Source organism: Oryza sativa, chromosome 1 (assembly GCF_034140825.1).
Source record: "Oryza sativa Japonica Group chromosome 1, ASM3414082v1".
Classification (NCBI taxonomy): domain Eukaryota; kingdom Viridiplantae; phylum Streptophyta; class Magnoliopsida; order Poales; family Poaceae; genus Oryza; species Oryza sativa.
This window is the reverse complement of record NC_089035.1, coordinates 34,780,612-34,799,869: the sequence shown is the minus strand read 5'-3', so window position 1 is coordinate 34,799,869 and position 19,258 is coordinate 34,780,612. Positions and strand designations below refer to the sequence as shown.

At 45.8% G+C, this 19,258-nt stretch overlaps 2 protein-coding genes across 5 annotated transcripts; both read left to right on the top strand.

Moving 5' to 3' along the window:
- Window positions 1–6,247: 6,247 nt before the first annotated feature.
- On the top strand, window positions 6,248–9,927 carry LOC4327552 (F-box protein At2g26850). 4 transcript variants are annotated; one of them, XM_015794251.3, is made up of 5 exons: window positions 6,248–7,699; window positions 7,957–8,036; window positions 8,368–8,546; window positions 8,774–8,848; window positions 9,372–9,927. In XM_015794251.3, exons 1-5 carry the CDS (start codon window positions 6,938–6,940, stop codon window positions 9,557–9,559), a joined length of 1,284 nt encoding a protein of 427 aa, XP_015649737.1. In that variant the 5' UTR covers window positions 6,248–6,937; the 3' UTR covers window positions 9,560–9,927. The 4 variants fall into 4 exon arrangements, with proteins under 4 accessions (XP_015649737.1, XP_066160799.1, XP_015649733.1 ...); XM_066304702.1 differs by having other exon boundaries at window positions 8,917–9,927; XM_015794247.3 differs by having other exon boundaries at window positions 7,954–8,036.
- Window positions 9,928–13,203: 3,276 nt separating this feature from the next.
- Window positions 13,204–16,951, top strand: LOC4327551 (rhomboid-like protein 20). The gene is made up of 8 exons (XM_015794245.3): window positions 13,204–13,319; window positions 13,482–13,582; window positions 13,881–14,021; window positions 14,107–14,173; window positions 15,080–15,231; window positions 15,322–15,423; window positions 15,771–15,896; window positions 16,636–16,951. Exons 1-8 carry the CDS (start codon window positions 13,295–13,297, stop codon window positions 16,789–16,791), a joined length of 870 nt encoding a protein of 289 aa, XP_015649731.1. The 5' UTR covers window positions 13,204–13,294; the 3' UTR covers window positions 16,792–16,951.
- The last annotated feature ends 2,307 nt before the right edge of the window (window positions 16,952–19,258 follow it).

Genomic DNA, 19,258 nt, shown 5'->3' with positions numbered 1-19,258 from the left:
GGAGGGTGAAGAAACCCTGGAGAGAGAGGACATGGGCCGTGATGGGCTGGGCTTCACCCGGGAACCTTCTCATCCAACGGTTCATATGCGATCTCATCCACCGATCGAATGGCTGAGAATTAGTGACGACGTGGAACGCTGAGGTTTCAACTTTGGGTCTTAACTTTATACAAAGAAGGGATTGATGTTTTCTTAAGATGGATGTAGTACTCTCTTTATCGAAAAATATAGGATGCACGTAGTACTCTACATATTTTGACTTTCTACAGTGTGCTGTTCTTATCATTGACGTGGTACAAATGCATGGTATATTGATACGACATACAGTTTTGTAGGTACTGAGAACTGTATTACCGTACGATACATTTAATTCGACTTCAAGTCTTCACAAACTTCTCACATCATATCGTCATTCTTTGTCGCCTTCCAGTTAAGGTCTTGCATTGACCTGCTACTCTATTAGCACTTGATCAATTCAACAGGCAGCCCACAACATCGATTACGCTCTCACATTGACTGGCCGCACTGTACATGACAAATTAAAGAGGCACGGGAGCCCATCGCTTGCGACAGGCGCCCATGCTGCCACGGTCCCGCCCACGCTGGGAAGACGGCAAGAAACGCGCAAGTAGACGTAGTAGGCACTGTCCCGGCCAACCCAGCGAAAATGGCCCTGTTTCTCGTCGACCGAACTCGGCGGTTGCTCACTCACTAAAACCCCCGCGCGCATCGCACCGCAGACCGCACCGCGTCGAGCCGTGCGCTGCGCAACACCAACTGGACCGATGTCAACGATCCGCCTTTCACCGTTTCCACGGAACGCGCGGTGCGCCCCGTGCGCGGGTCCCTCCCGCTCTCCCACGGGCGCATCCCGTGTATAACCGACTCCTCGGCTACTCACAGCATCACACGCTCCCCCCGCGCACGCGCACTCCCTCACCCCCCGCAGAGTGGCCCATGTGACCGGCCCATGCCGCGGTGCCGCTGCGTGGGGGAGAAGTCGAGCCGCGGGCAAGGGGGGGGAGACCCATCCCGTCACGTACTCAAGTAGGAGTACTTCACCGCACACGGGCGGGTGGAGATCAGCAGACGCCAGTGGCCACGCCTCGCGCCATGCGTGGGCATGCGACCCCTCCCGTCCCGTCCCGGTCGCCGCCGCCCTTTATTCCCCGTCGCCTTCCGTCCCCTGTACTCTGCCCCCCTCTTCACGCCGCGTTCGCTGTACCATACAAGCCACTGCTAATGCTAATCCTCGTCCCGTCAGGCCGTCACGCTAGTCGACACGCCCCGCCGTAACGTGTCCATCGCACTGCAGTTGTCTTCCTCGTCGATCGATCTACTACAGCTATGCCTATCCGCGGCCCGCGGCCGGGCACTGCAAGCACAGGCTGTACGGGGTTGTTTGGTTGATGGCTAAGTTTACCACACCTCACTTTGTCACAAATGTATCATGCCACACAAAGTGAGGCTAGCAATTAGTTAGCCACAAGTGTGACTAAGTTTGGCAAAAATTTAAGTCTATGACGTGTAGATCCAATGACTAGCAAAGTAAGGTATCACATAATTGTGACAACTAACCAAATACTATACTAAGAAATTGTGGTATGCCTAAGATTTAGCGTGGCAACCTTTGGGAGCGAACCAAACAGCCCCTACGTACGTTCGGCCAATGGCACCGCAGCGTATAGTTTAACCGCTCGTGATTCTCGGTTGATTTGTCTGAAGCAGCAGGGCGCCATTGTCGGATCAATCATCATCGGCATCAACAGAACTCGCGGTGCATGCAAGCATGGTCCAAGCGGTGGATCTGGCGATCGATCAGTCATCAGTCGGCAGAGTTTGTTGGTTAACTATTTGTAGCACTATTGCGCCGCATGGCTTGGTTGAGAGCAATGATAGGGGCCGATTCCGATCACGGATCACCGCACTTGTCGATGCATTATAACAGCTCCGTCGAGCGCGTCCATGGGCCACAGCCCCACAACAACACACGTCCGTGAAAAAGGACGGTTCTGTTTTCCCTTATCTTGCCACATATCCACTGATCGCCTTGCCGGGGCACTCACTACACACTTGGGCAGCGATAGGAAGGAAGCCACCGGTGGATGGACAGGCGAACATGCGTGCGGTTTCTAGGCGATATTTGTCATCGATGGCTTCCTAGTACACAACAAATTAAGCTGGCTGCTGGCGCATTTACAAGCGTCAGTCCAGCATTGGCGCTTTGGCAGCGTCGATCTATCCAACCAAACCTTATCATCGAATTCTCAAAGGGTAATACGATATGCGCCACTGTTAGGACGCGAGCAAAGTTCCCCTGTAGATCGCAGCTGCACATGTCGGCTAGCTGTACCACCTTTTCTCAACATGATAAGGCCTATCACTGCCGTAAAGCGTCAAACCCATTCTTCTGGGCTGGAACATGACTCCAAGCAGAGGACGAATCGTGCGAGTTCCGTCGGTTCTCTTCTCTAACCTGAAATATAATTTATCGCAATCAGATCACCCAGTTGCGTTGTGCCCATGTCCACAGCTGCAGACTTCAGACCACACTAGCACAGTACACTATTATAGTGTGGAGCGGCCGCGAGTGACAGCCACATTGGCGACACAGCCAACATCAGACGGGAATAAGGAATAACCCGGGAACAAACTGGATCCCAACTTTAGGTGAACACCGTCGATTTGACGTCGCAATTGGGTAGAACACAGGAGTGCCGTGCAGCCGCGGCACGGCCGGCCGGGGCCCCCCGGGCCCCGGACTCATCGTGGCGATCTGCCTAATGCGCCGCCCGCGTCCGCATCGGCATATCACGACGCGACGTCGATGCACATGTACGGGAACTCGCATGACTGGTTCATTGCCTGACCGGATGACGATTTATTAAATTACTTTGTACTATCAGATATGATTTACAAGCTGTAGATAATACTGTAGCTGGATTTGAGAGCACCGTAACGGGATTCCTCTCCTCCTCTGGTCGCAACTTCGCAAGCCGTTTTTTAGTTTTTCTCCATACCTAGAGGACGCGCGGTTGAGAGTTGAGACAACTTGAGGCCGTGCACATGCTGCTCCACAATCAATTCCGTCGACGTCTTAATCATGGTTCCGCCGCCGGCGGGCGGGCGGGCGGGCGGGCGGCCATGGCGGTGCGTTGATTGCTATGGGCCGTAGCGGGCGCGCGAGACGATCGTTTGGAGATCGGCAAAGCATTTATGGTTTATCATGCTCATCTGGCGTGGTGAACTGGTGATTCGATCACGTCGATCCGGAACAGTGGTGCACCTGTTACGCCCTGTTTGCGTCACATGGCGTCGTGCTCGAGAACAGTCAGGCACCAGCGATAATAACTTGACAAACAGAGTTTAGCAACTGAAACCAAGGGTGTGTTTAGTTCGCGCTAAAATTAAAAGTTTAGTTGAAATTAAAATGATATGACAGAAAAGTTAAAAATTTATGTCTGTAGAAAGTTTTAAAAGTTTTAATGTGATAGAAAAGTTAAAAATTTAAAGAAAAAATTTGTTACTAAACTCGGCCCAGGAACTGTCACCAATGAAGCTTCCTTTGCGTGCCCAGCTAGCATCGAAATGGATCCGCCGGAACGGATCATATATTCATATATCAGCATCGAATTTCGTCTCCATACCGGACTTTACACTTTCGGCAGAGGTAGGATGATAAACGTTTTCGCTTTGGGCATTTGTAAATTTGCCACCAGTTATTTTAATTTTATAATGTTGCCACTTGAATGACAGTGATATTTTTATAATTTTTTAGTGATAGTTTTACAATAATGATTTAAAGCAGTGGTAAATTTACAATTGCCCCTTTCGCTTATCGTTGGCTGCTCCAGCTTTTCAGAGTCATTTCTGAATCTACCAATCTAGCACGGCACCTCGACGGCTCGACTGGTGTTTCTCCGAAGCCATCCCCTATGAACCTTGTGATTATTGCTGACTGAAAGCAGCCTCTTGGCCCAGTTCGAGCACGTGATCTGTTGCTACCAAAAAGAGGCAGTAGAGTAACACATTATCTTTCGCTTTTCTACCACGATTAAAGCGAATAAATATAGTAGGAACGTTCCTGCTCTCTTTTAGCTGAAAAAGAAAAACAAAAAGTCCTTCAGGAGCATTCCATTTCCAACACGTGTAAAGACATGTTTTGGGTTAAAGAATCGAATCATGAACTAAACATGCAGGGTATCGCATCGCTGCAGGATGAAGAAACCAGATCAAATCGTCCATAAATAAAATGTTTTTTAATTCACAGAAGATAATACTCCCACCGGTTTAAAATACTTATACTTGTAAATTTGTTTAAATCAAACATTTCTAACTTTAATCAATATATATTTTTTCTACTATATTAATATAAAATCTCACAATGTTTGGTATAGTTAATTTTAAAGAAAAAAAATAACTTTGATCATTAATTTTTAGAAATTCATAGTCTAACATAATAAAATTTATGATACTTCACAATATATAATTCGCATGTTGCTAAATTATATAACTTTTTTAAAAATATTGATTAAATTATAAAATGATTAACTTAGAGTAAAACTGAAATGATAAGTAGTTTAAAGTGAAAGGATTAAGACGAGTAGTTATAAACTGCGACCAGCATGTGGTTGTTTGTTTTGCAATCTTGCAGAATCTCCTCTATTTATGTTGAGAACTTCGGATAGGCCGGTCAATTTGAGTACACTCAGTTCGTGTGGCTGTTCAGATGTCATTTTTGAAACCTAAGGCAAAACTTTGTTCCACTTTTATATTTAAAGAAGAGAATTGACCCAGTTTATAAGGAAAACCTGGCCCGAAAATCATACAATTGTACGGTTAATTACGTGAAAACCTGCTGAAACCCACCGCTAGACAACTAACAACGATGGCGGAGCCCAAATGCAAGACGTCACTGTCAAGCTAAACACAAAAGCGACATAACAGCTCCCATATCACAGAAGAGGTGTTATCGTTGCCGAACTAGCCGCCCAAGCGACCCAACAGCACCGGTTCAGATGTCAGGTAGTACTGTACAGTAGTACTTGTCCAATTAGTCAACCAAAAATCAAAGAATAAGAAAATGGCACCCGTACTTGTAATCCTCCTTTTTCTCGTTTATCCCTTGCGCTTAAAATAAGTGCATATCCGTGCTGGTTCAGTTTTGATCGTATCTCGTAAAGAGAACAAAAGACGGAATCCCTATTCTTGTATGCACCGTTCAGTTAGCACGAGAAAAAGCATGCCACAGATCGTGCATTGCATTGGTGCACAGTCCATGAAAAAAAAATAATAATAGTACCATGCGGTGGAAGCCTCTCGGCGAAGCACAATGAGCTACACCAAACTAATGGTGGCCGGATTAATTAGTTAACTTGGTATCTTTCCACAAAACGCCACCCTGAGTAGATTAACCACAACATGACACCAAATCTTGCCCCCCATCCACCCCGGCCGGAAGGGGAAAGAATAGTTTTTAAACAGAGCAGCGTGTCGTCGCTAGCTGCTGCGTGCGTGCGTGCGTGCGTGCGTATCTCAAATTCTCAATCCAACTTTTGACCGCTGCAGTGTGCAGCACTGCAGCAGCTATAGGCTGATGCGCTACAAAACGCCAGGTTTTGTGCGCGTCGCGCTCGCGAGATCTGAGCAAACGAGGCGTTTGGGACTTTTGGTGGTGGGACGTGCTCGTGCCAGCATCATCGTCGCATTGTTTTCTCCGTACCCTCGCTTGCACACATGCGCACACACGGCCACGTTTAAGTTTGGCTGCTTAGCTTAACCAACTCTCACCAGCCGACCTAAACAATCTTTCCGAAACGAACACGTAATGTCATAGTATATTTTTTTTTGAGTGCACAAGGAGTGAGATCTTGACGCAAGGGTCATCCATCCCAGTGAAAGACGAAAAGAAAAAGAAGAAGAAAGAGCGGGTACTGCTGGTTGCTGACGTGCAATAGAGATAAAATACTGTTGGTTTGCTGCTGGTTGCTTACATGTTGCGGCAGCAGGGAGAAAAAATTTGGTGGTTTGGTACAAGGTGTTCGTCGGAGTTGGCAAGTAGAAGCAGGTGGTTTTCTTCACCCACCAACCGCCGTCTCCGAACCTACAAAAGGAGGAGATCACCATCATTTTTCTCGGAAAACTTCATGTTCACAGCATTAACCCACAAATTGCCCTCCCCTCCCCCCTCCTCTTCACCGAGCCAAATCCGCACACATATATATATCCCACCTAAAACCCACCAACCAAATCCTCCACGAACAAAAACAAAGGCGCACAACGAACCCGCAGCCAGCCAACCGCAGCAGTGGTACTATGTTGTTTGCCATGGGCAAAGGCAAGGTGATCACCAGCAAGCAGGCCATGACCATGTTCTCTTCTCCGTGGTAGGAGTATACTGGTAGACGACTACGAGACTACTAGAGTACTAGTGCTGCTACTGTGGGAAGCTTTTGGGTGGGGGCAGCGGTGGCTGTGGCTGGCGCCAAGAAAGCAGAAGAGGGCAGTGGCATCGGCGAGCGACGACGCGACGCGAGGCGAGGCAGAGGAGGGCGGCAGGGGGAGGCAGGAATCATTCGGCTGCAAAGCTGCCGTCGCCACCTCGTCGCCACTGTCCCCGCTTTCCGGGGCCGCGCCCTATCCTGCCACCTCTCCCTCTCTCGCCCGCGCAGTCCACGCACGCAGCGCTGTCGTTCGTTGCACCACCACCACCACCTCCACCACCACCGCGCGCACCGGCACCGCATCGCATCGCGCCCGCAACGCACCACTCCACCACCACCAACAACAACAGCAAGATTACAAGAGGCTGCTCGTCCGCGGGCGCGGGCGCGGGAGCGCGTCGTCCTCGGTAGACAAGAAAGAAGAAGGCGGCTTTACTTGGATTGGTGCTCGCTTTTTTTTTTCTCTCTCCTTTTTTCTTTTTCTTCTCCCTGAGATGCTTCAGCTGCTCCTTATATCCACCCTCCCGGCCTTCACGCTGATGCTCGTCGCGCCCGCCGCCACGCACAAGCACTGCAAGCTCGTGCGGGAGCTCGGCCTCGTCGCGCTCCTGCTCGTGCGCGAGCTGCTGCACCACTCCGCCTCCGCCGCGTGCGCGTGGGGCGGCGAAGGCGGCGGAAGCAGCAACAAGGAGAGGGAGCGGGAGCGGGGGGTGAGGATAATGCCGTCCAAGGCGAAGCCGGAGCCCGCATTGGCGGCGAGGGAGGAGGGGGAGGAGGGGACGGAGGCGGAGCTGAACGCCGCCGCGCTCCCGCTGCTCGACCTGCCGGAGCTTGCGCTGGAGCGCGTCCTCGAGGAGCTGGAGCCGCCGTCGCTCGCGGCGATGGCGTGCGTGTGCGTCGCGCTCAGGGACCGCTGCTCTGCGGACACCCTGTGGGGGCGCCACGTCAACCGGAAGTGGGGGCGCGTGCTCGGCGCCGCCGCGCGCAAGGAGTGGGAGGCGGAGCTGGCCGCACGGCGGAGCTCCGGCGCGCTGCCGCGGCCGGCCAGGCGGAGGAGCTTGGCGGACTCGCTGGCCTGCGCGTGGCCCTTCTCTTGGATCACCTGTCGCTGGCTCAAGGGCAACGCCGTCGCCGCCGAGCCCGCCGCCGCCACGCCGTCGCCACTCCCCTCGCCGGCGACCGACACGGTGGCCGCCTGGTACCGCGCGGTGGAGTGCGGCGAGTTCTCGTTCCCCGCACAGGTGTACAACCGCGAGGTAAAAATCTAAAAATCCATTCTCAAAAAAAAAAAAATTCTAAAAATCCACTCGTTTTCTAGCTGTAATAAAGGCTCAACTTTTTTTTTTTAGTAATGGAAACAACTTCCTATTAAGGCCTTAACTACTCGTATTCAATTGAGGTTTAACTATCTTGACACAGTACTATTGATTATGGCTATCAGCCTATCACTACATTTTAGGTAGGAGTATCACGGTTTCGTTTTGGTTTAACAATTGAAGAATATCTTTAGCAGGACGGGCATGTCGGGTTCGTGCTGTCGTGCTACGACGCCCACCTCCGCTATGACAGGCGTACTGACACATTCACTGCAAGGTACGTAACCAACCTGATCAAAGTGATCATGCTGCTATTAACTCACTGTCACGAACTCACGATTGCATTAACCTCAATCACCAAAAGCTAGCTAATTAATTAATCCATGCGCTGGTGATCAGTTTCGGTTTATTTAGCAGAGCTGCTAGTGGTTAGTTGCTGCACATGTATGTTAGACGAGCAATCGATAGCATGCCATGATTGGAATTTATGAGTGCGATAAGGAAACCTTTTTGGGCTGATATTGGCTGCGAACATCGATTAGGATGGCTTTGATATTTTGAGATCGATTGGTGATGGGCGATGGCTTGGCTTTGACTGTTTTTTACAGGTACCCGCCACACGGGCGGAAGCCGGCGAAGGAGGAGAGCGGCGTGCAGTGGAGCAGGGTCCGCTCGCCGCCGGTGAGCACGCCGGCGCACGACCTCCACGCCTCCGGCTGCCTCGGTGATCTTCGCCCCGGTGACCACTTCGAGATTCAGTGGAGGAAGAACAAGGATTTCCCTTACGGTATGGTTCAGAGTTCACACTTCAGCAAGCCAAGATTAACTACTAGTAGCACACACATTTTGGTCACTGAAAATTTGGGGAGAAAAAAAGAGAGTACCTGCTTGGGCAATTTGGGGTATTATGCCATTGCACATTGATGATTCTAGCGTTGGATTAGCTGACGGATTGGATATGATTTAGTGGTGATGGATCGATTGATTGATGCTTTTGTCTCTGATGGGCTACAGGCTGGTGGTATGGTGTCGTGGGTCACCAGGAGACATGCAACGCCAACGAGCATCTGTGTCGCTGCCATGAGGACGGTAAAGATCCCGTTTACTTTCTCCCGCCATCTTTTGTTTTACCTTTATCTGATGTCGGCACTCGGCAGCGACACGTGCGGCCGAGATAAATCTCAAAAACATTAGGAAAAGAGCACAGGCTATACCGTACGGGAAGAGCGTGGCTATCACATTATCAATCTTCTGTCTGCTCGTTATGCTATATTCTGATGATCAGATGGAAGATGAGGGCATAATAATTGCATAAAGGAGGAAGAAATTGATATTCGGAGGGGACATATCGGAGACAGTAAAGATTCTTGGCCTTTTTCTTCTTTGGAGAAATCGGATCAAGATTCTTTGCCTCCAAACCACAACTTGCGTGATACTTCGTAGTACACTCTGGCTACAGTATTATTCCCCTTTTGTTTGCATCTCGTGCCATTCATATCCACAAGAGACTGTACATGGACCATCATTGTCAGCTGATTACAGTTGATGCATCCCAGCGATCATTCTGTATGTTGCTGAGCTCTTTCTGAATCTCGTTGTGCATTTCTGGCAGATATGGTTGTCCTGGAGTTCAAGCACTACGCGGCCGGCTCGCGGTGGAGGCAGACGACGGTGAGCAGGAAGGATCACAGGGAGAAAGGCGACGAGACGGACGGGTTCTACGGCGGCATCAGGAAGCTCCAGACGAGCGACGAGATCTCGACTTGGCGAAAGTTCTGGCCGGTCGATGTCCTCAACTGATCAGGACAATGTGAATGAAATACGCATCTGATCTGCCTGCCCGCTATATGTGCATCCTGGTGGTGTTGCCGTTGTATAGCCCGTACGTCGAGCGGCAGCGCTGCGTGACCCTGTCTGAAAGGCTCCGCTCACCAGCTGCTCTGTTCTTACTGAATTTTTTTTGGTAGCGAGATGAGGTGAAAAATTGATGGAGGATTCGAGGATTTGTTCAGCGCAAGATCCGTCGGAACGGAAGGAACAACTATAGGCTATTGATGATGATGTACAGATTTACTCAGCTTGTCCCGTGCTGTTGCTGGACTGAATCCTTCAGTCCATATGTCGTGTAAGATCATGTTTCCTTCTGAATGTTATCCTGTTCAATCTTAGCCGGTGTTTGTACCGTGTTAGTCAAGGACCTCACCTGGTGTGGCGTGGCGTGGCGGAGTCGGCCGGGTGCGTGGAAAGCGTGCCTCTTTTTGCTGGAATTTTTCTGCATGGGTCTGAGGGTCATGTGCCTAATTTCTGGCAAGCGAGAATTTATGCTGACGAGTCTGCTCATCTAACCTGGATTGGTGCATTGGTGCTGGACAGAGTCGTGCCTAACTCTCCTGTGACCACAGCATCTGGAACGGAGACGCAACTCCGCGACTGTTGGAACGGAGAACTACTACATGGTGGTAAATTTTTGAGGGGACGGCGTGTGGAAACTGATATGGCACCGGCCACACCTGGAGGCAGCAGCCAACTGGTTGAAAACAGGCGGTGCCAACTGCCAAGTTCCCAAATAACTGTGAGATTCTCTAGTTTCTACGGCACTACCTGCCCAGTCTCCTGTAGACGCCGTGAGGCGGTGCCAACTGCCATGTGCCCAAATAACTGTGAGCCTCTCTAGGTGCTATTGCATCAGCAGTACTGCAGACAATCCCCACTGGTCGTTGAGGGTTCCTTCACAGCCTCTGTAGCCTGTAGGATAGGGAAGACTTTAGAGCCGAACGAAGCCTTTTTTTTCACTGTATACACACTTATGTTCAGCATACTGACATACACTAGTTTAAACGACCATACCTAACCTAGCTAGAATCTTTAGTGAAGTGGGATGGTGATCCATAAACTTGTATGGATATGTTATCTAGATATTCGATCTTAAAATACACTTTTGAGTCCCAAACTTATCGTGGGTGTTATATATGTCTGAACAAGTCTTAACAGCTATGGTGACGCCTGCGTATTAGTGGGAAAATAATAATAATAAAATATATCTTCTTCCCTCTTTCTCTTCCCCTAACTCCTGTAGATATCAGAGAGGAGCAGTGTGCGGCCTCTATCATCACCTCCGGCTTTGGGATCTTGAGGCCACTAGCTCACCGACATAACTTCTTCCTCAGTGACGTTGACCTATGTTTCTCTAGCGCCACTGTAGCCCTCCATCAACCCTGTCTCCGAAGCCGGCCTCCGTTAGCTCTACCCCCGAAACTTGCCTCTGCTAGCCCTAACCCTGAAACTTGCAGTTAGATCATCCACTACACACGTGTCGTAAAATTTTCATCCATAAAAGAGACAAGAGTGAGGGAGGGAGAGAGAAGGCCATAATAACAAGAAAACAACATCGCATTTTTCTAAACTGTTTGTATAAATAAAGTTGCACGTTTGCTAGTCTATTGTAAGACCGAGATTTCGTAAAACCTCAAAGATGTCATTCACAAGTTCAATAAAATGGAAATAAAACAAACTTTAATAGCGTAATGAGTGTAGCTCAATTGGTTAGCTTTCTTGTGATCTAAGATTAATAAGTTGTGAGCATTTATATTTTGTACTGTATTTTAATAATGCAAAAATTTTGTGCTAAGGTTAAAATGACAAGACGGAACACACCCACAGGCCAAAAAACCGTAGCAGAAAAGCCGTCCGCTGGCCTGCTCACGGGCTCACGGCGCAGCCACGAAGGTATTGGATCAACGACCAACCGAGTGATCGAATCGGCCCAAGTGTGAGGGCCTGTTTGGTACAGCTCCAACTCCTAAATATTGCTCTAGGAGTTGAGTCTGGAGTGGAGTTGTGGAGCTGCTTAAACCCAGCTCCACAACTCTAGTACATTTTGTGAGAGAGCTCCACCCAACTCTACTCCCAGTTTTGGTGGAGCTGAAACTGTTTGGCTGAGCTCCAGCGTGGAGCTGGATCTGTGCCAAACAGGCCCTGAGTAGGGGTGAAAACGGTACGGAAATTTCCGAGAATTCCGGCTACCGTTTTCGGTTTGCACCGACCGTTTCAATCGGTATCGGTAATTGTCGGTATCGGAAATGGAAACGGTAATCTTTTTCGGAAATGGTAGCGGAAATGATATGGGGTTTTTTCCGACCGTTTTGTCGGTAACCGTTTTTTATCGGTAATTTCCGTCAAATTTCCGACAAAATTCCGAAGAAGGAAGTCGGCTGGGCCTGGCTAGCAGGAGGAGGAGCCCATTAGGCATTAAGGAGCAGCCCATTCCGAATAAAGAAGCCAACTAGGCCTGACCGCATCGTCGTCTTCATCGGCGCTGGGGCACCGCCGCGCCGTGTTGGGCGCCGCCACCAGGTCGCCGACGCCGGCCGCAACCTCCTTCGCCCCGACGGCCTTCGTCGCAGCCGGCCACCTTTCCCTCCCCCATGCTCCACCGCCGGCTTCCGTGCCACCGAGCCAAGCGCCGAGCGCCGCTGCACCGCCCCAGCCTCCTCCTCCCCACCGATGCCGCCCCTTTCTCCTCTCTCCTTCCCCCACCGCCGCCCTGCGCCAGGCCGCCATCTCCGGCGCCTCTCTCCTCTCGGGCGCGCGTGAAGGAGCCAAAGGCAGAGAAGAGAACAAGAGAGAAAACAGAGAAGAAATCGAGAGAGCAGGAAAAGGAACCGAGAGAAGGGAAGGATAAGAGAGAGAGAAAATAAAAGAAAGAGAGGAAAAGAAAGGCTGTGGGATCCACCGGCGGGCCCCACCATCTTGACTCCTCTCTGTGATCGACCTGGAAATACCAAAAAGTCTAGTTTAGCATGAAACTTAATTACAACGGTAGTTATACAGTGTCAACATAAAAGTTCTTATGCAATGTGCCACTGTAGGACGACGATATAGCTATGTCAATTGATGATGAAATAATGAATGATATTTGACAAGGAGCTGATCAGCTGAAGCCATGCCAGCTTGTGAGCTTGGTGTTCTCGAAGACTTCAAATCTATATCCTAAAAAAAGTCGGACAATATTAGTTATGCTGTAATCCTATCATGTAAGCCACATTGTATGCTTTAGCCACATTGATGTTGAAGTATCATTGAACTTTATTTATATTATTTGTCAATCTTATTGTCAACTTATTAATCATCATATAACGGTGTTGTGTGGCAGCATAATGATGCAAGGGTGAAATTATAAGGTTATCTTCATACATAGTTAAATGCGGGATGATACCACAGTTCGCTGTTTCCGACATGAATTTTCGACTTCCGTCCGATATCGGTATATTCCCGTTCCGACTGTTCCGTTTCCGAGATACCGATATAACCGATATCCTTACCGTTTCCGAGTATACGTTCCGATTCCATTTTCGAGAAAATAAAATGAAAATGGAAATGGTAGAGGGTTTTTCCGACCGTTTCCGACCGTTTTCATCCCTAGCCCTGAGTGTCCAACCGACTCCGCCGCTGGGCGTTCCAGAAGCCGCTGGTCTCTGGGCACCGACCCGCCCTCTCTCCTTCCTTCCGGCCATCGCGGCGGCGCGGCTGCCGGCGATGAGCGGCGGGCTCCCCGGATTCCGTACGCCATCTCTCTCCCGCCCCCCTCTTTAACCCCCCCTCCAAAAAACCGAATCGAACTCTGAATCGTTAAGGCTTCTCAACTGTTGCAAATCTCAGTAGCAGCGCGATTTCACTTGGATCAACCGACCCGATTCGATTTTTTTTTTTTTTGGCCTCGCAGACAATGCGCCGGTGTCGAGGGCCGTGGTGGTCGCCGCCGCGCTCTTCTCCGTCGCCTTCGGCTTCCGCGGCCGCTTCCTCGACCTCGGCCTCTCCTACGAGGCAAGTCTCCCTGCCCCTACCCGGTGCTCGTAGCCTCGCACTAGATCCACCCTGCTCCTGCGAGCGCTCTGCACGCGCGTGGAGGCGCCACTTGTTTGTTGTGTTTTTGGGATCAGCAAGTGGGAGCCGCACGGGCAAATTCTGCGTTGTGATGCAGTATTAACTGGTGTTTTGAATCCTCGTTGGCCATGTCGAATTGGTTCAGTTTGAGCTGCAGTGGGTTATGTTAATGGGGGATCTTATACAATGTTGCTTTAGACAGCTGATGAGGTTACCCTTACCATCCCTTCCAATGCAGAATGTTTATGGAAAGCTGCGGATTTGGAAGCTGATCACCTCGTTGTTTGCTTTTTCATCAACGCCTGAACTTATCTTTGGAGCTGCCTTGCTGTACTACTTTAGGGTGTTTGAACGGCAAATAGGTTCAAACAAGTATTCTGTAAGTGGTTCTTGTGCCTAAGATGCCATGCATCATCTTTGCCTGCTTCATTAGCTAATATTGATGAGCTTATTTAAACATGTAGGTTTTCATAGTCTTCTCCACAGCGGTGTCCGTACTGCTTCAGATCCTTTCTTTGGCTTACCTGAAAGGTATGATTTTGCCTTTAGCTTTCTTCACAATATATTGCCCTGTTAAATACTGCTCAAATGAGTGCCCCACTTTATTTATCTTCAGTTTCATTGATAATTCGTAGGAATGCTTATTTGCCACATTTGTGCATAAACATTAGAAGTTGATGTCCTTGTGGATCCCAGCTATAAACAGAAGGTGCTTTGCATTTTATGATGGCAATCAATTGACAAACTAAACATTACTGCATAAGTAAAATCACTAAGAACAACATTTATGTTGAGATCCTTAGGATTAACAACATTTATGTTGAGATCCTTAGGATTATAGTCACTCTGGAGAGCAATATGGAAAGCTGAAGGTAAAACTTTGACAATTTCTGGGAGTTGGCAATGGATTTCTTACACATAGCGAGGCAATAGATTCTTTTTATCATGTGTGCAAAAGATTTGAATTTCTAATTACTGTTTGCCACATTCCTACCTGTGGTGACAAGCGCTAGGTTCCTTATATTTTCAAGGGACATAGTGCTAATTTGGATTGTTTCCTGTGTGCCTAGTATCAACAATGAGCTCTTTTGTATTCATTCAAGCATTGATAATTTTAAGTTTTTTTTACACCACTCCTAACTGGATCAATAAATGTTTCGCATAAGTCATTTCCTGCATATAAACTTCCCTTGAAAGATGCTAGTTGATGAGAACAACTAATACTAAGGCTAGTTTGCATGACATTAGATTTTATTTATCTTCTATAATTTGCTAGCTTCCATAACAAATCAATTGGTTGTTCTGCTTGTTTTTCTTTTGCTGGTTTTTTCTTTTTGGTGATTTTTGTACTTCTTCTGTTTCTTTCGTGTTTTGCAATGACATGAATTTTATATATTTCTTTTTTTTTCATCTGACATGTTAATGCTTGGAGTGCAGGTCCTTCTTTAAATCCATTGACATCTGGGCCATATGGCCTCATATTTGCGTCTTACATACCATTCTTCTTTGACATTCCAATCACAACAAAGTTTCGCATATTTGGGTTGCGCTTAAGTGACAAGTCATTCATATATTTGGCAGGACTCCAGGTCAATTCTAACTTCCATGATAACTTCTATCCTCGTCTTATCTCTTCCCCAGTTCCTCTGTCTTGTAGCTTATGTATCTTCGATTTTCAGCTACTTTTCTCATCTGGATGGCGTTCAATTATACCTGGACTTTCTGGTATACTGGCTGGGCTTTTGTATCGTCTGAATATATTTGGCATCCGCAGGTTGAAGGTAAACTAACTTCTTTCTAGAACTGTATATAGTATTTCTAGTTTCTACACCATGTTGAAGTATCAATTAATAACCACACTCTCTGCATGCAATTACCGTTGCTAGTCTAGTCTATATCCAATGTGTGATCCAGATGGTACAATAGTTCTGTAGGCATGTGCAGTCTCTAAAATCATGTTTATATTCATCTTGAGGTGGCAGATGACCTTGTTTTGCTATTCTTGTTTTGTTGTTATGGCTTGTCATGCCATTATTTGTACTTATCTCATCTGTGGTAAGTTCCTATAATGGTATGTATAAACAAATATCTGTTGCCACATTGTAAAAGAAACTTCGAATCACTGCAGCTCCCAGATTCGATGACATCACTGCTCTCGCGGTTTTCATGCCCCTTCTTGAACAACTCTTATCAACGACTACCAGTTACAGAAAATGATGGAAACATTCCTTCTAACCAGACTCGTCAAACTGAGGCAAGTATTTATACTGTATTTGTTACAATAGCTCATGTTCAGCATTATTTATGTTGATGTTATTGAGGGACATTTGATGATAAATTCGTTTTTTTGGGTAAATGGGGGATAGTGCCAAAAGTTGTAAAAGAACACTCAATCAAAGGCGTCATGTTCCATTTAGCATCTGTATGGCACAATAATATAAATGATTAATCTAGTAACTAGATTATGCCGGTAATCATGTTCTATATAATCTCCTTTAAAGATGAAAATCTTGAAACAAGCTTCAATGCTTACTTTTTAGCACCTTGCTGCTGCTGCTCTTGTATCTAAAGTTACCCTGTAACTGATCTTAGTATTGAATATTTCCAGTAGTTCATTTCTTTTACATAGAAAGAACAATTGTCTTAATGTTCATGCCAGTTCTCCAATCTTCAACGCATTCCTCGTTTAGGGATCAAAGTACTGGTTCTGGCCTCCAAGGAACGCATCACTGTGCTAATTAAAGCACATAAAGCTTATGGCTACAGACATTTGAGTTTTCCTTGGTGCAGTACGGTAGTAGTGATAATACGAGGCATCTTCGACAGCCAACAAATTTACTGCTCGTCTGTACTTTTTCCCCAGTTTATTACTACGGTCTCTTTAGCGAGGCTAGATGGTTCTCTTTATCCTGATTATTGAACATATAATGCATTCCCTGGTATACGTGATCTTTCTATTGAAACTTCTCTCTTATTATTGTTATCTTATCCAGGGTGTGCACCCAACTACAGAAGATCCAATGGAGTCTTCAATCGCTACACTTGTTTCCATGGGTTTTGATCGTGGTTCTGCAATACGGGCTCTTGCACTGACAAATTATGATGTTAATTTGGCCTCAAACATTCTTCTTGAAGCACAATCCATGTAGAAAATTATCGTCCGGAGCAAAAGATTCTATGCCTCGTAAATTAAAGGATGTGAATCATTTCATTCTTACAAAAGCTCTAGGTTTTGAGAACATGTCACAAGATGTTATTGTGTAGCAAAGGAATTAGAAAGATGAAAAGAAAGAATCTACATATGTGCCAGTGTCCCCTCCATTCTGTCAAAAATTCTGCATGGTCATAATTTACAACCTGCAATTCCAGACTGAGAAAATCCGAAATGTCTTTGGCAAGCGTCCCAATTCAAAAAATGTCACTACAATATCTGGAAATACCAGCTTACAAGCGTCTTTGTTATAGAAATGCCATCGTCATTAGGTTTTCATTAGCAGCATACGTTAAGTGCTATAAAATGATCATTTTACCCCTATAAATTAACAGAAAAAGCAAAAGTTTTAATAAGCTTTTAACAATTCAATGGACTAAAATGATCTTTTTATAACACTTAATGGAAGGTTGCTAATAGAATTCTATTTCCTCCATCCCAAAACATAAGATATTTTAGGTGCATATGACATATATTAGGACGATAAATATGAACATTTTCTATCCAGATTCATAGTCCTAAAATATGTTACATCCGCATAAAATCCCTTATATTTTAGGATATATAGAGTAATAGCTTAGGGCCCCCTTTGAATCAAAGTATTTATGTAGGAATTTCATAGGATTCAAATCCTATAGGAAATTTTCATATTTGGCCCTTTGATTCAAAGGATTGAAGCTTTCTAAATCCTATGAAATTCTTATGGAATGGCACATTGCATGTAGATTTTGGAGGAAATTTAGCAAGAGCTCCAACCTCTTAGAAAATTTCCTTTGAGTCTATCTCTCTCATCCGATTCCTCCGTTTTTCCTGCGCTCCAATCAAATGACCATTCCTGCGTTTTTCCTATGTTTTGCAATCCTCTGTTTTACACTTCAATTCCTGTCAGAATCCTGTGTTTTTCCTATTCCTCCGTTTTTTCTACCCTGCGATTCAAAGGGGCCCTTAATAGAAGGGTGCTAATAGAAACATAATATTGATGATATTTTTAGGACAAAGGCGATTTACGATGAACATTTCTATCAAGTTGGGTTTATTGATGGTATTTTTTGAATTGGGACGCTTGTCGATAGTATTTTGTATATTATGTGCTTCCCTGCGTGCGCATACATGTCAAATCAGCATGATAAATGGTACTAATTGGTAATCCCCCAGCACGTGATGAAGCGAATGCTATTTATAGCTACTCCCTCCATTCTCAAATATAATATAAATATTTTTAAGATTTGAATTTTGTATTCAATATAAACAATTCTAGGACATTGATTTCAATGCATAGAAATCTAAGCGTTTTTAGCCAATTAGATGTTTATTAGGAGGTGATCAAAGCAATAGAGAATTTAACCAATAAGGCAACTGAGAAGTTTCATCTTTTAACCTTAATTTTTCCTAAACAACTTAGAACAGGTACAATAGCAGGCTATAAGCCAGCTGCAAACATATTTTAAGAAGATAAATAAGGAGAGAGAAGCAGCGGACTACAAATTTGTAGCCAGCTGTAACACGAATTCCAAGACGAAGTGTGTGTATAATAGGTGGGACCAGGTATTAATAGTGTAGTATGTAACTATTGTATGAATAAGCTATTATATTGGTTATAGGCGAATTGGAGCTAGTAGTTGATTATACTATTAAACTTACTCTTAGGAATGCTAATGCTTAATCCTATCTTACTATAAAGTTATCCCCCACTAACTTCTTAAGCTTAACATGCAAAGATAACACATCATCATTCACTAACAAAATGCCACATCATCATCCACTAATTAACAAGATGCCACATCATCATCCACTAACAATCATCACATTTAAACATCATGCAAACATGCTATATCTTTATAGTTTTTATAATTTAAGAGCTTTCAAATACAAACATGTTAAATTATCATCCAACATAATTCACATAATGTTTTAATGTATATCTTTATTATGTTTTATGATATCCTATATACTTATATAGTTCATCCTTACTTAGTTAGTGCTTAAATGATTAATCTATAGTCTAAATTATCTTTCTCCTTTTTTCCTCTAATTAAGTCATAGTACATCAATTGTTTTTAGCCTTTAGATGATTAATTTACGGTCCAAACTATCTCCCTACTTTTCTTCTTCCATAAAATCATACCACCTTATTTTTTATGTTTGAATCACCATTCTACATACTATTTAAATTTAAATTAGTATAAACCACATTAATTTACTTAATCTGATGTTATCTAGCTATCTTACACGTTATTTTTTTATTGTTATCATACTAAATTCCCGTAGCAATGGGGGGGGGGTTCCACCTAGTATTTAGGAATAGAGGTTGCACTACTGAACGGAGGACAAATTACTCAACCTAACCAATTGATGTTTCCTTTGGTTCCACATTACCCGAATCAGGATAGGAAAAGGGCATTAGA

Excerpts from the sequence above, each read along its gene's own strand:
- LOC4327551 (XM_015794245.3), top strand. The coding sequence starts at position 13,295 with ATGAGCGGCGGGCTCCCCGGATTCC. Across the intron at positions 13,320-13,481 it reads CGGCGGGCTCCCCGGATTCC|ACAATGCGCCGGTGTCGAGG; the intron begins GTACGCCATCTC and ends TTGGCCTCGCAG. Across the intron at positions 13,583-13,880 it reads ACCTCGGCCTCTCCTACGAG|AATGTTTATGGAAAGCTGCG; the intron begins GCAAGTCTCCCT and ends CTTCCAATGCAG.
- LOC4327552 (XM_015794247.3), top strand. The coding sequence starts at position 6,938 with ATGCTTCAGCTGCTCCTTATATCCACCCTCCCGGCCTTCACGCTGATG. Across the intron at positions 7,700-7,953 it reads CACAGGTGTACAACCGCGAG|CAGGACGGGCATGTCGGGTT; the intron begins GTAAAAATCTAA and ends GAATATCTTTAG. Across the intron at positions 8,547-8,773 it reads GAACAAGGATTTCCCTTACG|GCTGGTGGTATGGTGTCGTG; the intron begins GTATGGTTCAGA and ends GATGGGCTACAG.